This window comes from Ochotona princeps, chromosome 5, assembly GCF_030435755.1.
Source record: "Ochotona princeps isolate mOchPri1 chromosome 5, mOchPri1.hap1, whole genome shotgun sequence".
Lineage (NCBI taxonomy): Eukaryota > Metazoa > Chordata > Mammalia > Lagomorpha > Ochotonidae > Ochotona > Ochotona princeps.
In genome coordinates, this window is record NC_080836.1 from 91,409,493 (window position 1) to 91,422,850 (window position 13,358).

At 50.7% G+C, this 13,358-nt stretch overlaps 1 protein-coding gene across 3 annotated transcripts in view; it reads left to right on the forward strand.

The window, feature by feature from the left end:
* Positions 1 to 12,052, forward strand: part of TTLL4 (tubulin tyrosine ligase like 4) — a 42,242-nt gene extending 30,190 nt beyond the window's left edge. The window contains exons 6-21 of one of the 3 annotated variants that reach the window (XR_009245498.1): positions 2,215 to 2,339; positions 2,719 to 2,829; positions 3,199 to 3,275; positions 5,132 to 5,323; positions 5,402 to 5,484; positions 5,712 to 5,840; positions 6,170 to 6,292; positions 6,565 to 6,663; positions 6,980 to 7,114; positions 7,850 to 7,987; positions 9,002 to 9,104; positions 9,761 to 9,971; positions 10,112 to 10,182; positions 10,478 to 10,563; positions 11,468 to 11,922; positions 11,981 to 12,052. Coding sequence is in view for 1 of the 3 variants with exons in the window: in XM_004577228.2 (XP_004577285.2) it covers positions 2,215 to 2,339; positions 2,719 to 2,829; positions 3,199 to 3,275; positions 5,132 to 5,323; positions 5,402 to 5,484; positions 5,712 to 5,840; positions 6,170 to 6,292; positions 6,565 to 6,663; positions 6,980 to 7,114; positions 7,850 to 7,987; positions 9,002 to 9,104; positions 9,761 to 9,971; positions 10,112 to 10,182; positions 10,478 to 10,563; positions 11,468 to 11,630 (1,846 nt within the window). In the remaining 2 variants the exon portion in view is untranslated. Of the gene's footprint in view, positions 1 to 2,214; positions 2,340 to 2,718; positions 2,830 to 3,198; positions 3,276 to 5,131; positions 5,324 to 5,401; positions 5,485 to 5,711; positions 5,841 to 6,169; positions 6,293 to 6,564; positions 6,664 to 6,979; positions 7,115 to 7,849; positions 7,988 to 9,001; positions 9,105 to 9,760; positions 9,972 to 10,111; positions 10,183 to 10,477; positions 10,564 to 11,467; positions 11,935 to 11,980 lie in introns of those variants that run through there. The other 2 variants (XR_009245499.1, XM_004577228.2) reach the window with 2 other exon arrangements.
* Positions 12,053 to 13,358: the final 1,306 nt, after the last annotated feature.

Consider the following 13,358-nt stretch of genomic DNA (forward strand, 5'->3'; position numbering starts at 1 on the left):
ATAACCACAACGGCTGAGCTGGCTGATCCAAAGCCAGGAGCTTCCTCCAAGGCTCCCACATGAGTGCAGGGGCCAAGGACCTGGCCATTCTCTGCTACTTTCCTGGGTGCATTAGCAGGGAACTAGATTAGAAGTGGAATAGCTGGGACTTGAACTGGCACCCAAGTGGGATGCCAGTGCTGCAGGCAGAAACTTCACTTACTGTGCCATGGCACTGGCCTTTGGGATTCAAACCAGTACTCATATGGGATGCCAGCATCACAGGCAGAAGCTTAACATGCACTGCCACAACACCAGCTCCAATAATCTTAAGCTTTGATACATAGTACATTAATGTTTTTGAAGAACAAATTAGTGATGGGAAATAGAGTTTCAGATCCAGATCTGTGTCACAAATCCCTTTCTAAATAAAAAAAAGATTAACTCCATCTGTGTATTTCAGATAAATCTAAATATGAAATGAGTTGGAAGTTCTGTTCCTCTTCTGTCTTCTCTAGCTCTCTTAAGAATGTCTTGGGGCGGGCTTGGCAGCGTGGCCTAGTGGCTAAGGTCCTCGCCTTGATCCCATATGGCCGCTGGTTCTAATCCCGGCAGCTCCACTTCCTCTCTCTATCTCTCCTCCTCTCAGTATATCTGACTTTGTAATAAAAATAAAATAAATCTTTAAAAAAAAAAAAAAAAAGAATGTCTTGGGGCCCTGCGCGATAGCGTAGCGGTTAAAGTCCTCACCTTGAACGCGCTGTGCCGGGATCCTGTATAGGTGCTGGTTCTAATCCCAGCAGCCCCGCTTCCCATCCAGTTCCCTGTCTGTGGCCTGGGAATGCAGTTAAGGACGACCCAAAGCTTTGGGACCCTGCACCCATATGGGAGGCCCAGAAAAAGCTCCTGGCTCCTGACTTTGGACTGGCTCAGCTCCAGCCGTAGCAACTGCTTGTGGAGTGAATCATTGGATGAAGATCTTCCTTTCTTATTCTCCTCGTCTCTGTATATATACCTTTCCAATAAAAATAAATAAAATTAAATTAAAAAAAAAAGAGTGTCTCTACTTTGGGCCCAGCACAATAGCCTACCAGCTAAAGTCCTTACCTTGAACGCACCCCAGGATCCTATTTGGGCACTGGTTCTAATCCTGGCAGCCCCACTTCCCATCCAGCTCCCTGCTTGTGGCCCGGAAAAGCAGTCGAGGAAGGCCCAAACCTTGGTACCCTGCACCTGTATGGGAGACCCAGATGAATCTCTGGGCTCCTGGCATCGGATTGGCTCAGCTCCAGCCATTGCGGTCACTTGGGGAATGAACCATCCGACAGAAGATCTTCCTCTCTGTATATCTGTCTTTCCAATAAAAATAAATAAATCTAGGGCCCGGCGGCGTGGCCTAGCGGCTAAAGTCCTCTCCTTGAAAGCCCCGGGATCCCATATGGGCGCCGGTTCTAATCCCGGCAGCTCCACTTCCCATCCAGCTCCCTGCTTGTGGCCTGGGAAAGCAGGCGAGGACGGCCCAATGCATTGGGACCCTGCACCCGCGTGGGAGACCCGGAAGAGGTTCCAGGTTCCCAGCTTCGGATCGGCGCGCATAGGCCCGTTGCGGCTCACTTGGGGAGTGAATCATCGGACGGAAGATCTTCCTCTCTGTCTCTCCTCTGTATATATCTGACTTTGTAATAAAATGAATAAATCTTTAAAAAAAAAAAAAAAATAAATAAATAAATAAATAAATCTTAAAAAAAAAATAAAACAAGAATAGAATATCTCTACTTCTCAAATCTTATGTGCTTTTCCTTTCATTTTCATTATTTCTATCATTCCCTTTCCTCTTACTCATTTTATTTATCTATTTTTTAAAGGCGAGGACTTTAGCCACAAGGCCACCATGCCGGGCCCTCATTTTGTTTTTTTGTGACATGATCTTCCATCAGTATCCACTAGATTCATTTCTCCTGTCAGAACCACTTTTTTCGGGGCTTCCCCAGTCTGGATTGTCATAGGAGGGCTTTCGGATCTTAAAGAGTGAAGTGTTGGAAGACTTTGCCCCTGGGGAGCAGTTAGTGGTGAGGTTCTAGGTAGGTTAGCATCTGTGAATTCATGTTGTCAAAGTCATTACTGAGCCCTCGTCTTTCAGAGAGATCACTGTTTCCAAGACAGCCTCTGGGCAGAAGTGACATGAACGTGAGAGCTGTTTCTTTCCCTTTATCACGTGTCCATTTTTCATCTTAGGAGCTGCCTCGAAGCTCTGTCCAAACCCCTTTCCAATCATGAGAAAGTTGTCCGGCCGGCGTTCATCTACAGTCTCTTCCCTAACATGCCCCCTACCATCTATTTTGGCACCCGGGATGAGAAAGGTAAATTGACCAGGTGCCCAGAAGAGCCCCCAGCAGAACAGGCCTGGCTGGGTTGAGGGGAGGTAACCATAGGGTGGGAGAGGGTTTTAACAGAAAGCCTGCTGACTGCCCAGTTCCCCTTTTCTTACAGTCTGATGGGTCTGTTCTGTAGCCCACCCTCATCAGCCTCATCTCCTGCTCAGTTCCTACCCTCCAGCTTCATTTCCTTCTTTCAGCTACCCTTGTCACTATTGATCCCTGCATGGTCCCTTTCCCTCTTGGGACAGTGTGGACTGGCCTGCCTGGCCGGGGGAGGATGGGCAGCCTGTGCCATCTTTTCCATTATCTTACTGGGACTCTGCTGCTCTTTTCCATGCCCCTCCTCCTGTCTTCCTTGCAGTGGAGAAACTTCCCTGGGAACAGAGGAAGCTGCTGCGGTGGAAGATGAGCACAGTGACCCCCAACATTGTCAAACAGACCATTGGACGATCCCACTTCAAAATCAGCAAGAGTGAGTCGTTTGCCTCAGTGCAGGCCTGTCCTTGCCTTAGGACAGGCCTTAAGTGGGAGGAGTGCCCTCAGTAACCCTGGCTAGCCTGGGGCGGCCAAGGACCCTGTCTTGAAGTTTCCAAATTCAAAAGGCTTGCATAGCTTTAAATTCCCCACCCTGGGCTAAGCCTGTTGTTCCAAACTAGAAAACAGAAAGCCATTGTTCTGTCTGGCCTTGGGGCCTAATGTGGGACTGCTCCATGGCAACGTGTCAAAATTGATGTCTGGGAGCAGGGCTGAGGCTCAGTGGTGTTTCTAGGACTGCTGGGCTTCTCTCTGTCCCAGTGACTGAGCTAATAGCAGGACTGACTCCCTAATGTGCCTGCTGCAGGAAATGATGACTGGCTAGGCTGTTGGGGCCACCACATGAAGTCTCCCAGTTTCCGGACCATACGAGAACATCAGAAGGTAAGGGCCCTTTTCATGTTCTGGACTTTGGGCGGTTGAGGTCTGCGGAGGGTGGTATCAGATGTGGCAGGAGGAGGATGACCACCAAGAAGGTCAAGGAGGGGTGCAAACTGAGGCCGTAATGGTTCATGGGTAGCCTCTGCTTCGCTGCTGTATCTTGGGCAGTCACTGCCTCTGAAAGACATTGTTTGTTTGTTTGTTTTTTCCTAAGATTTATATATTTTTATCGGAAGTCAGATTTACAGAAAAATCCTCCATCCTCTGGTTCACTCCCCAAGTGGCTGCAATGGCCAGAGCTGATCCGATCACAAGGCTTTGGGCCATCCTCCACTGCTTTCCCAGGCCACAAGCAGGAAGTTGGAAGGGAAGTGGAGAGCTGCTCCAGCTGGGATACGAACCAGCATCTGTATGGGATCCTGGTGCATGCAAGGCGAGGATTTAGCCACTAGGCTATGGAGCTGGCCTCATGCTGTTGTTGTGTGTGTGTGTGTATGATTTATTTATTTTGATTGGAAAGGCAGATCAGATTTACAAAGAGAAGGAGAGATTGAGAGAAAGATCTTCCATTTGTTGGTTCACTCTCCCAGTGGCTGCAATGGCTGTAGCCAAACCTATCTGAAGCCAGGAGCCAGGAGCTTCTGGGTTTCCCAGAAGGTGCAGGGTGAAGCAGATGCAGGGTCCCAATGCTTTGGACCATCCTCAGCTGCTTTCCCAAGCCACAAGCAGGAAGCTGCATGGGAAGTGGAGCAGCTGGGACAAGAACCAATGCTTGTTTGGGCAAGGCTATTGAGCAGTTGCACCAGTGCAACACTGTTTTAAATTTCCTGTATAGCCACTGCACATGACCTTGGAATGCATGTAATAACTTCTAGTCTCAAATTGGACTGAATGAGTTCCTTAGTCTCAAACCTAGCTAAAGACCAAGTTCTTCTCATCCTTGTGCCCTAACAGAAAATGATGTTAAATGCTTTGCTTTGTGCTTAAGATGTTTTGGGGCCCTACCAGGTAGCCTAGTGGCTAAAGTCTTCACCTTGCATGCTCCAGGATCCCATATGAGCACCGGTTAATGTCCTATATGCTTCACTCCTCATCCAGCTCCCTACCTGTGGCTTGGGAAAACAGTCAAGGATGGCCCAAGGCCTTGGGACCTGCACCTGCATAGGAGACCCCAAGGGGCTTCTGGCTCCTGGCTTTGGATCAGCTCATTCTCGTTGTTGTGGCCACTTGGGGAGTGAACCAGTGAACAGAAGATATTTCTCTCCTCTCTGTAGATCTGACTTTCTGAAAAAAAAAAAATCTTTAAAAAGAAAAGGTTGGGCCCGGCGGGTTGGTCTAGTGGCTTAAATCCTCACCTTGAACACGCTGGGATCCCATATGGGCGCCAGTGCTAATCCCCACAGCTCCACTTCCCATCCAGCTCCCTGCTTGTGGCCTGGGAAAGCAGTTGAGGATGGCCCAAAGCCTTGGGACCCTGCACCCACGTGGGAGACCTGGAATAAGTTCCAGGTTCCTTGCTTTGGGATTGGCACAGCACTGGCCGTTGTAGCCACTTAGGGAGTGAATCATCGGATGGAAGATCTTCCTCTCTGTCTCTCCTCTCTGTATATCAGCCTTTACAATAAAAATAAATAAATCTTTTTAAAAAAAGGAAAGAAAAGGTCATTATGAATATGGTGTCTTACTCATCTTTCTGTGAGTACCTAGCAATTGTGTTTGTAAGGCCCGTTACATGGTGACAGTAAGAGGAGCAGGCACTTGCAGTATTATGAAGTTGGGATGGAGTGATGCGTCACTTCCTTCTCCTGAACTCACCTCTACTGTCTCCTACCTTCCCTCCCACTGTGTTCTTTCTGTAGCTGAACCACTTCCCAGGCTCATTCCAGATTGGGCGGAAGGACCGATTGTGGCGGAACCTGTCTCGCATGCAGAGCCGCTTCGGCAAAAAGGAGTTCAGTTTCTTTCCCCAGTCCTTTATCTTGCCCCAGGATGCTAAGCTCCTGCGCAAAGCATGGGAGAGTGGCAGCCGCCAGAAGTGGATTGTGAAGCCAGTAAGTAGGGGCCAAGGTGGGAGGATAGCAGCGTTCTGGGCAGAAAGCAGATCTCATCTCCTTCCATTTGACTTGCAGCCAGCTTCAGCCCGTGGCATTGGCATCCAGGTCATTCACAAATGGAGCCAGCTCCCCAAGCGGAGGCCCCTCCTGGTGCAGAGGTGAGCCTCTCTCTAGCCCACAGCCCTCTGTTCATCTTCCCAGCTGCCTCGCCTTGAACTTCCTGTTTTGCAGCATTCTACCCTTCATCATGCCAGCCAGACACCTTCCTTCCCCAGCTGGTTTAAATTGTTTGACTCAGAAACTGTTTTTGCTTTTGCCGTGGCTTGGTCACCCTGGGAGCCCCATCTCATCTGGCTGGATGAGAAGTGGCCTTTGCCCTCCATAGGTATCTCCACAAACCCTACCTCATCAGCGGCAGCAAGTTTGATCTGCGCATCTATGTTTACGTCACATCCTACTACCCTCTTCGAGTTTACCTCTTCTCAGATGGACTTGTCCGCTTTGCCAGTTGCAAGTAGGTGATGGTGGGTCCATGTCCCACTGCCAGTTGGAAGGGCAGCTGGAGGACACCAAATGGAAGTATAACAGATGTTTTTGTAGTTAGTGAGGGGGAATGGTTTCCACTTTGCTTAGCTGGGGAAATCTTGCAGGGTTGAGGTGATGTCAGAGGGAGTGGGCCATGGCCTTATAGAACCCTGCCAGCAAAGATCCTTCTCAGGCTTTCATGGAGCTGAGAAGATCTGTACCGTTTTTCTTTACTTCCTCAGGGCTGGGGAGAGAGCAGCCCGTACCCCATTTGCTGTCTTGTCATCTTACCTCTGCTTCTCTTTTGCTCACTTCCAGGTATTCCCCTTCCATGAAGAGCCTTGGCAATAAGTTCATGCACCTGACTAACTACAGTGTCAATAAAAAGAATGCTGAGTACCAGGCCAATGCAGATGAAACTGCCTGCCAGGGGCACAAATGGTACCAAGTGCAAGGCTTGGAGGCGTGCAGCAGGGTCATGGGATTTGGGGAGACTTGAGGGGAGATGAAAGATGAATAAAACACCTGAAGGTTATGGAAGCACTTGTTAATTCAGAGTTGTACTGTTTGCCTGCATGTTCATCTCTGTAAATGTGAAATATCAGGGGGAAGAGATGAAGAAAATATTTGTGGGCCTCTTGTTTCCTTTTCATTCTATTTCACTTCTCATTCCTAAAATATAGCCCTGATTCTTCCTCCTGCTCCCCGTGCAGGGCACTGAAGGCCTTGTGGACCTACCTGAGCCAGAAGGGAGTCAACAGCGATGCCATCTGGGAGAAGATAAAGGATGCTGTGGTCAAAACCATCATCTCGTGAGTGAAAGCACCAGCCTGGGGGTGGGGCCCCCCGCCTACCCCGCCTCTCTTGTTAGCTTTATGTGGCTGCGCCCAAACTCTGGCAGCACTGCAGTCCAGCTTGGAGGACAGGGGCCAGGAAGGAGTGGGTAGAGTTAGATTCTGCCTGTTCCCAGAGCTTCCTTCCCAGGAGCTGGCCCTGAGTCAGAGGTGCTGCCTTTCCAGGGTTGCCTGCTGCTGGCCTCTCTGCCTCCAGTAGCTCCGCTGGCTGGGCAGCTCTCGGTAGGGTCCTCTGGGGATAACTGAGCTGAATCCATCCTTGTCCTGTGATTAGGTCGGAGCCCTACGTGACCAACCTGCTCAAGATGTATGTGCGGCGGCCGTACAGCTGCCATGAACTCTTCGGTTTTGACATCATGCTGGACGAAAACCTTAAGCCCTGGGTCCTGGAAGTGAACATTTCCCCGAGGTGGGTGATATTCCCAGGCCCTGCCCAATGTGTTTCTGCTCTGTCAGGATCCCAGTGGCAATTGAAACTTACCAACTATGGAAGCTCCTGTCTTTCGCTAGAATTTTGGTTGAACTTTCAAGATCTGCGTGTTGTTGCTTAAGACTTGTTTAGTTTTACTTGAAATAGGTTTTATTCATTGTAGATATGTGATTCCTTTCTACTCATTCATTTTCCAAATGCCAGCTGTCTGGAATGGTCAGGGCTGGGTCAGGGCCAGAGCCAGAAGTTGGGAACTCAGTGCAGTTTCTCCTGCATGCGTGGCAGGAACCCAATTATTTGAGCCATCAGCACTGCCTCTAGGACTTGTGTCAGTGAGAAGCTGGAGCTAGGAGCTGGAATCAGGTGTTGATGGTAGGCACTTGATGTAGAATGTGGACATCTTAACTGCTAGGCCAAACATCTGTGTACTTGCTCGTTCACTCATTCTTTGATGTTTTCTCAAAGTTCTCTGAGACTAGAGGCAGGTTGTTAACTGTTGTTCTTTTCAGTTTGATTCCTACTTCTCCCCTTCCCCTTCCTAGCAAGCTAATTCACTCTTTCCGGGACAAGACTCTCATGGTTGTAGTCATGCGTTTGGATGTTTGAACCCTTTTCATCCCAGGGATGCCAGGGATAGTGGGACTGGCTGTGACATGGGCGTAGGGCAAGAGACCGTGAGGGCTGCTTTGATCATTCTGCATCCTTCGCCCGCAGCCTCCACTCCAACTCCCCGCTGGACATCAGCATCAAAGGCCAGATGATCCGGGACCTGCTGAACCTGGCAGGGTTTGTCCTGCCCAACCCGGAGGATGTCATTTCTGGGTCCAGCAGCTCCAGCAGCTCCAGCACCAGGTTAGCCTCCCTGCTGCCCTGGACTCAGCTGGCAGCACGCATAGCCTGCTGTGGCTCTGGGAAGGACAGAGTTCTGGGCGCCGTCACCTGCTTGGCCCCCTTGCTTCTCCATCTGCCCCTTCAAGCCCACTCAGCTGCCACTGCCATTGCAAGTACTTCTAAAAGCCTGTCTGGTTTTATTGCTCCTCTGCTCAGGAACCGCCACAGGGCCTAGGCGTCAGATTTAAACTCCTGGTCTGGACATTCAAGGCCCCAGTCTCCTTTTCCCAGACTCATCTCTCTTTACTCCTCTTCATGGCCCCTTTGCTCTGGCCAAACGGATCCTTCACGAACCTCCACTTGGAAGGCTCTTTAAGGGTCAGTGAGTCCCATTTCCTCTCGGAAGCCTTCATGTCCTCTTGCTGTTCCCCTCCAGCGTCCTCTCCTCTACTCTCAAAGTGCCCCAGAGCCAGACCTCCCTGGTGTAACCTTTGCTATCCATTTAGCCCACCTCTAGAGCACATCTTCTGCCACTCCCAAGGAGAGGGAACTGAAATGTGGTCAATGTCTTTGATATATAAGGAGAAGCCTGTCATTAATCCTCCCCACAATTGTAGTTACACCTCTCACAAAAGGAGGTTAGGAGCACAGCTCTGTTTCACTCAAAAGTGGCTATAGTCATCATAGTGGCATGGGTGAAGAAACTGGGGGGTGCAGGCCAATGAAGTCAAAGCCACCAGCCGGGTGTGTAGTAAGTGGCAATTGAATTTAGTAAAGCTGAAGTGTGCGGAAGCTGGGCTGATTCAGACAGTGTCTCATGCTCTTCCCATATGGCCATGGCACACACTGTTGGGGACTCTCAGGCTGCTCCTGTGTAGCACCATCTGGTGTGAGGCACTCTGTGAGCATGTGTGCCTGCTTGCATGGTGGTCCTCTTGTGAGAGGGTACTCCCCCTAGGCTGGCCCTTTCCTGAGTGTGTGCTCAGTGGGGAAGCTGCTGACCCTGGCTTGGCTTGCTTTTCTCCTGTGCCATAGCCTGTCTGGCTCTCCCAGGGACAAGCGACGAATGACCCCACAACATCTCACCGCACAGAAGATGAAGGAAGCCTATTACCTGACCCAGAAAATTCCTGATCAGGTAGGAGACTGGTCGCCTCCCCTTGTCCCGGCACAAAGCGTGTGTGTTCAGCCATTCAGGAGTCCAGGGCAACCCAAATAATCCCTCTTTCCAAGTGGGATTTTTCACCCCAGCTCTGCGACCCCTGGGGTATAGTGATGTGTTGGAATGTGCTTCATTGTGGGAGAGAGTTAGCTGGTGGTCTTTATCAAATTTGTAAGAACTACTCCTCATAGTGAGATGCTGTGATGGCCCTCTCTTCCTGTCCCAGCTGTCAGCCTTTCCCCTGTGGGCTTCCTTCCTTGAGAGGTACAGTGAAGCTATGGGATGTTTGTCCTTTGCAGACCAGATACATTTAACAGGGACCCCATAAAGCTGGTGCTAAATCTTAAGTTGTAGATCCAGATCTTGACTCCATACAACAAACCACTTAGAACCCTCCCAGTTCCCCTGACCCCGACCAGAGTGTCTTCCTTCTCTGGCTAAGTTAGTACTCGGGGATAGACAAGGTACAGAGCTGGCCTAGTAGCCTGGGGCTTGGTAGTAGCAGATGATTCCTGGAGCCCCAGGACTCCATCATGATCCTCCCTGGCTTCCAGCGATTTGATTTGATTCTCTGCCTCTGGCTCTCCCCACACCCCATCATACTCTCATGCTTGCTGTTCTTTGGGTCACAGGACTTCTATGCATCCGTGCTGGATGTCCTGACGCCAGAAGACGTCCGAGTGCTAGTTGAAATGGAGGATGAGTTTTCTCGCCGTGGTCAATTTGAACGAATTTTTCCTTCTCGAATCTCCTCTCGCTATCTCCGCTTTTTTGAGCAGCCACGCTATTTCAACATTCTTACCACCCAGTGGGAACAGAAGTACCATGGCAACAAACTCAAAGGTGAGACGCCCTCTCTGGCCACAGGGAGCCATATTCAGGCAGAGAAGAAATTCTGATAGGCCTAGACATGGCCTCTTTGGGAAGAATAGACCAGTGGGTTTCACCCTTATAAGTCTCAGCCTCTGCTGATCTTGTGCTAGGTGTGGATCTGCTCCGGAGTTGGTGCTACAAGGGGCTCCACATAGGTGTCATCTCTGATTCTGCCCCAGTGGTGAGTGGTATCAGTGTGTGTTGCGGGAGGGACATTTCTTTGCCCGGAAGGGCACTGTGGTTGGGTTGCAGGTACGCACCTTGTTTCTCCCCAGACCCTGCCTCTTCATCTTTGGGACCTTCCCTTTCAAGGTAGTGCTGGTTCTCAGCTTCTAATCTGATTGAAGAATCAAGGTGTTTACCAGTGGGCCCATGATCATTTAGTGGGCAGGCTGGGGACAAAGGCCCGAGACCCCAAGCCCTGCTGCCTGGCCTCTGCCTATCCCTGTGGGCCTCACTGCTTCCTTTCTTCTTAGTGGTCTCTCCCAGTGTCACTTCTGACTGTCCCAAAGGATGAGAGGACACTCAATGCCTTACACCAGTTGGAGATGGACAAGCTTGAGTGAGTACTGCCTACCTGGCCAAAAAAGGGGGCGGGGCATTCGCTGTGAGTTTGAGTTTTCCTTCTGTGACAACGGAATCATGAGACTCCAGTGGGTTTGGCAGGTGTGAGGATATGCAGCTGTAATAGCCACTTGAACTCACCTTTGGAGAGGTTTTGGCCCTCCAGCCTTACCACATGCTCCTACACTTATACTCTTCATATATATATATATATATATATATATACACATATGTATATATATATATAAAATCTTTATTCAAGCCCAGGTGCTACCCCCCTCCTCAGCCATGTGTGCCCCTTTGCCCTTCCTCCTGCCCCCCCCACACCACCGTGCCCTCTTCCAGCAAAGTGCTGCCCTGTACGCTTACACTCTTAAGCCTTCGAGTACATAAGACGTGTTTTATGGGCTTCATATCAATATAAGTAAGGTCTGTCGTGCAATCATGTACATGCCTGCTTCAGACTCTGAAGCAGATCGCAGTTGGAGGGTGTGTGTGGTACAGCAGTTAAGCCACCGCTTGAGATACCCAGGTCCAGTATGAGAGCACTGGGGATAGAGGCCAGGCTCTGTCCATCCTGCTCACAGCTAGCAGGTGGAAGCAAGGGCTGCAAGACAGCAGGTGATGGCCCAAGTACATGGGGCCCTGCCCTCACTCAGGAGACTCGAGCTGACTTGGGTGCTCCTGGCTTCAGCCTGGTCAGCACCAGCTGTCACAGGCATTTGGAAGGCTGCATTAGTGGAGGGAGGGTCTCTCTCTGTCACTCTGCCTTTTGAATAAAAAATAAAACTAGATAAACAGAAGATGTGAAAGATTGAATATTAGTAATCAAAATTATTTTTTTAAGATAATTTCAGCCATGCAGTATCTCAGCTATTTCTTTCCCCACCTGTTGCCTTCAGAAAACTCAGCTGCTCTGAGGGAAGCCCACCGTCATCTGAAGATGGGTCCACATCAGAAGCCAGGACCATCCCAACAGGCCTTACCCCAGGAAACCCTGTTCCTCGGAAGACAGTGGGGAAACCAGCAAAGAGCCCAGCCTCCTTACCCCAGCATTGCCTGTGATGAGGTGCCATGGCTGGACCCCAATACTTTCCTTCCTCCACTTCCCAGTCCACCAGGGCTTCCCTCCTGGCTGACGTGAGCCCATAACTGGCCAGTGCACGAGCCCCCTCCCTGCCCAGGAGCACCAGCATCAGCTACCTCAGGGGAACCCACCTGCTCGTCCACCTGAGCACCACCCCTCCGCCTCACCCCCTAGCAGAGTATTTTTTTGAGTCAGTTGTGTTGTAGAGATTGGCGTTTGGAGTTGCTGCATTGGGGCTGGCCCCTCCTGCCTCGGCTGAGCAGCTCCAGGGTGGCTGTGCAGAGTGGTGGTGGAGCTGGCCCCTCCTGCTCAGCTGAACAGTCTGGAGTGGTGATGGAGAGCAGTGGTGGGGCTGGCCCCTCCTGCTTTGGCTGAGCAGTCTGTGGTGGCTGTGCAGAGCTGTGGTGGGGGTGGCCACGCAGCCTTATAAAGCAGGGTTCAGTGTCTACCTCTGGAGAGCCCCATGTACACGTGCTTTGTGTTAGACCTGGATGCAGTGGTTGAATGGAGCCTGGCTGTGGGCAGGAAGCCCTTTGTTCTCCAGTCAAGGAGCGTCCTGTCCTCCCCAGCCTTAACCCCTGACTGCTTCCAGCAAGATCCTGACTTCCTCAGTAGGGGGCAGAAGAGGTGAGGGCATGCTCAACCCATGCCCGGTCACCCTAGTGGTGACCGTTCTTTCAGGCCTCCGCACCCCCTGCCAGAGGCCCTAAGTCTTTTCATTCTGGCTGCATCTCCTTCCCTCCCTCCTCATTGAGCCTCCTCGACCTCCCTCACAGTGGTTACCTCTTTAGCTCCTGGCTCTGTGTGAGGTGTGAGGTTCTGTGTACTTTGTGAATGTCCCCCAGCCCCAGCATGGAAGCCTGGCTAATCCCAGTTGCCACGAACTGTGGTCCTACGTTGCAGGACATGAGCCAGTGTGCGTTGGGGCTGGGTGGAGGGTGGGAGGAGCCGTGGCTTTCCCACCATGTGGGCCGTTGGCTAAGCAGGTGGGTTCAAGGGGTTCTCTATTGTAGGCTGGCCTTCCAGTCAGATGCTTGGACTGTTGAACTGAAATGAATCTACCTCCCTCCCCAAGCCTAAGTAAACAGTGAGTGCTCAATAAATGTTGACTGAGTGAACTGTACCTACAGAGATCTCAAAGGAAAGCGTCTGAGCCAGAAGTTCTCTCCTGGGGGAAGCACAAATCTTAAGAGTGGGTCAGAAAAGTGGTTTGCACTTGGATCATGTTTGTCCTTAGCCCAGCTTCCTGTGGCTACAGGCCACCTCTCCAGTCCTCACAATCTTTTAGTCACTGTTCTAACTTGATAACTTACCCAGTCACTGTTTGCAGGAAGAACAGGCAGTGCTCCTGAGAATGGGGTACAGTTCAGGGTGTTTGTGGGGCAACCAGAGTAAAAGGTGGGGTGGTCACTCTTCCCATGTGCTTCAAATCCACTTGGCATTGATCAGAAGCTACTTTTCCCTAGAATGAATATCACTCAGGAAGTGGCTTTGTGTCAGGAAAAGAGCTTGTGGGCCTTCCAGTGACCTGACACTGTGACCTTGAACTTGTCAACGAACTTGCTATCTCTGTTTCTTCATAATATGAACTCAATCCCTAGCTGGCAGGGATTATGGAAATGGAAACCATATCTAGTAGAAGTGCTTGGGACACAGAGGGCACTTACATGTGGTCACTCCTCTTGTCTGAGTGTCCTTAAGTGGCA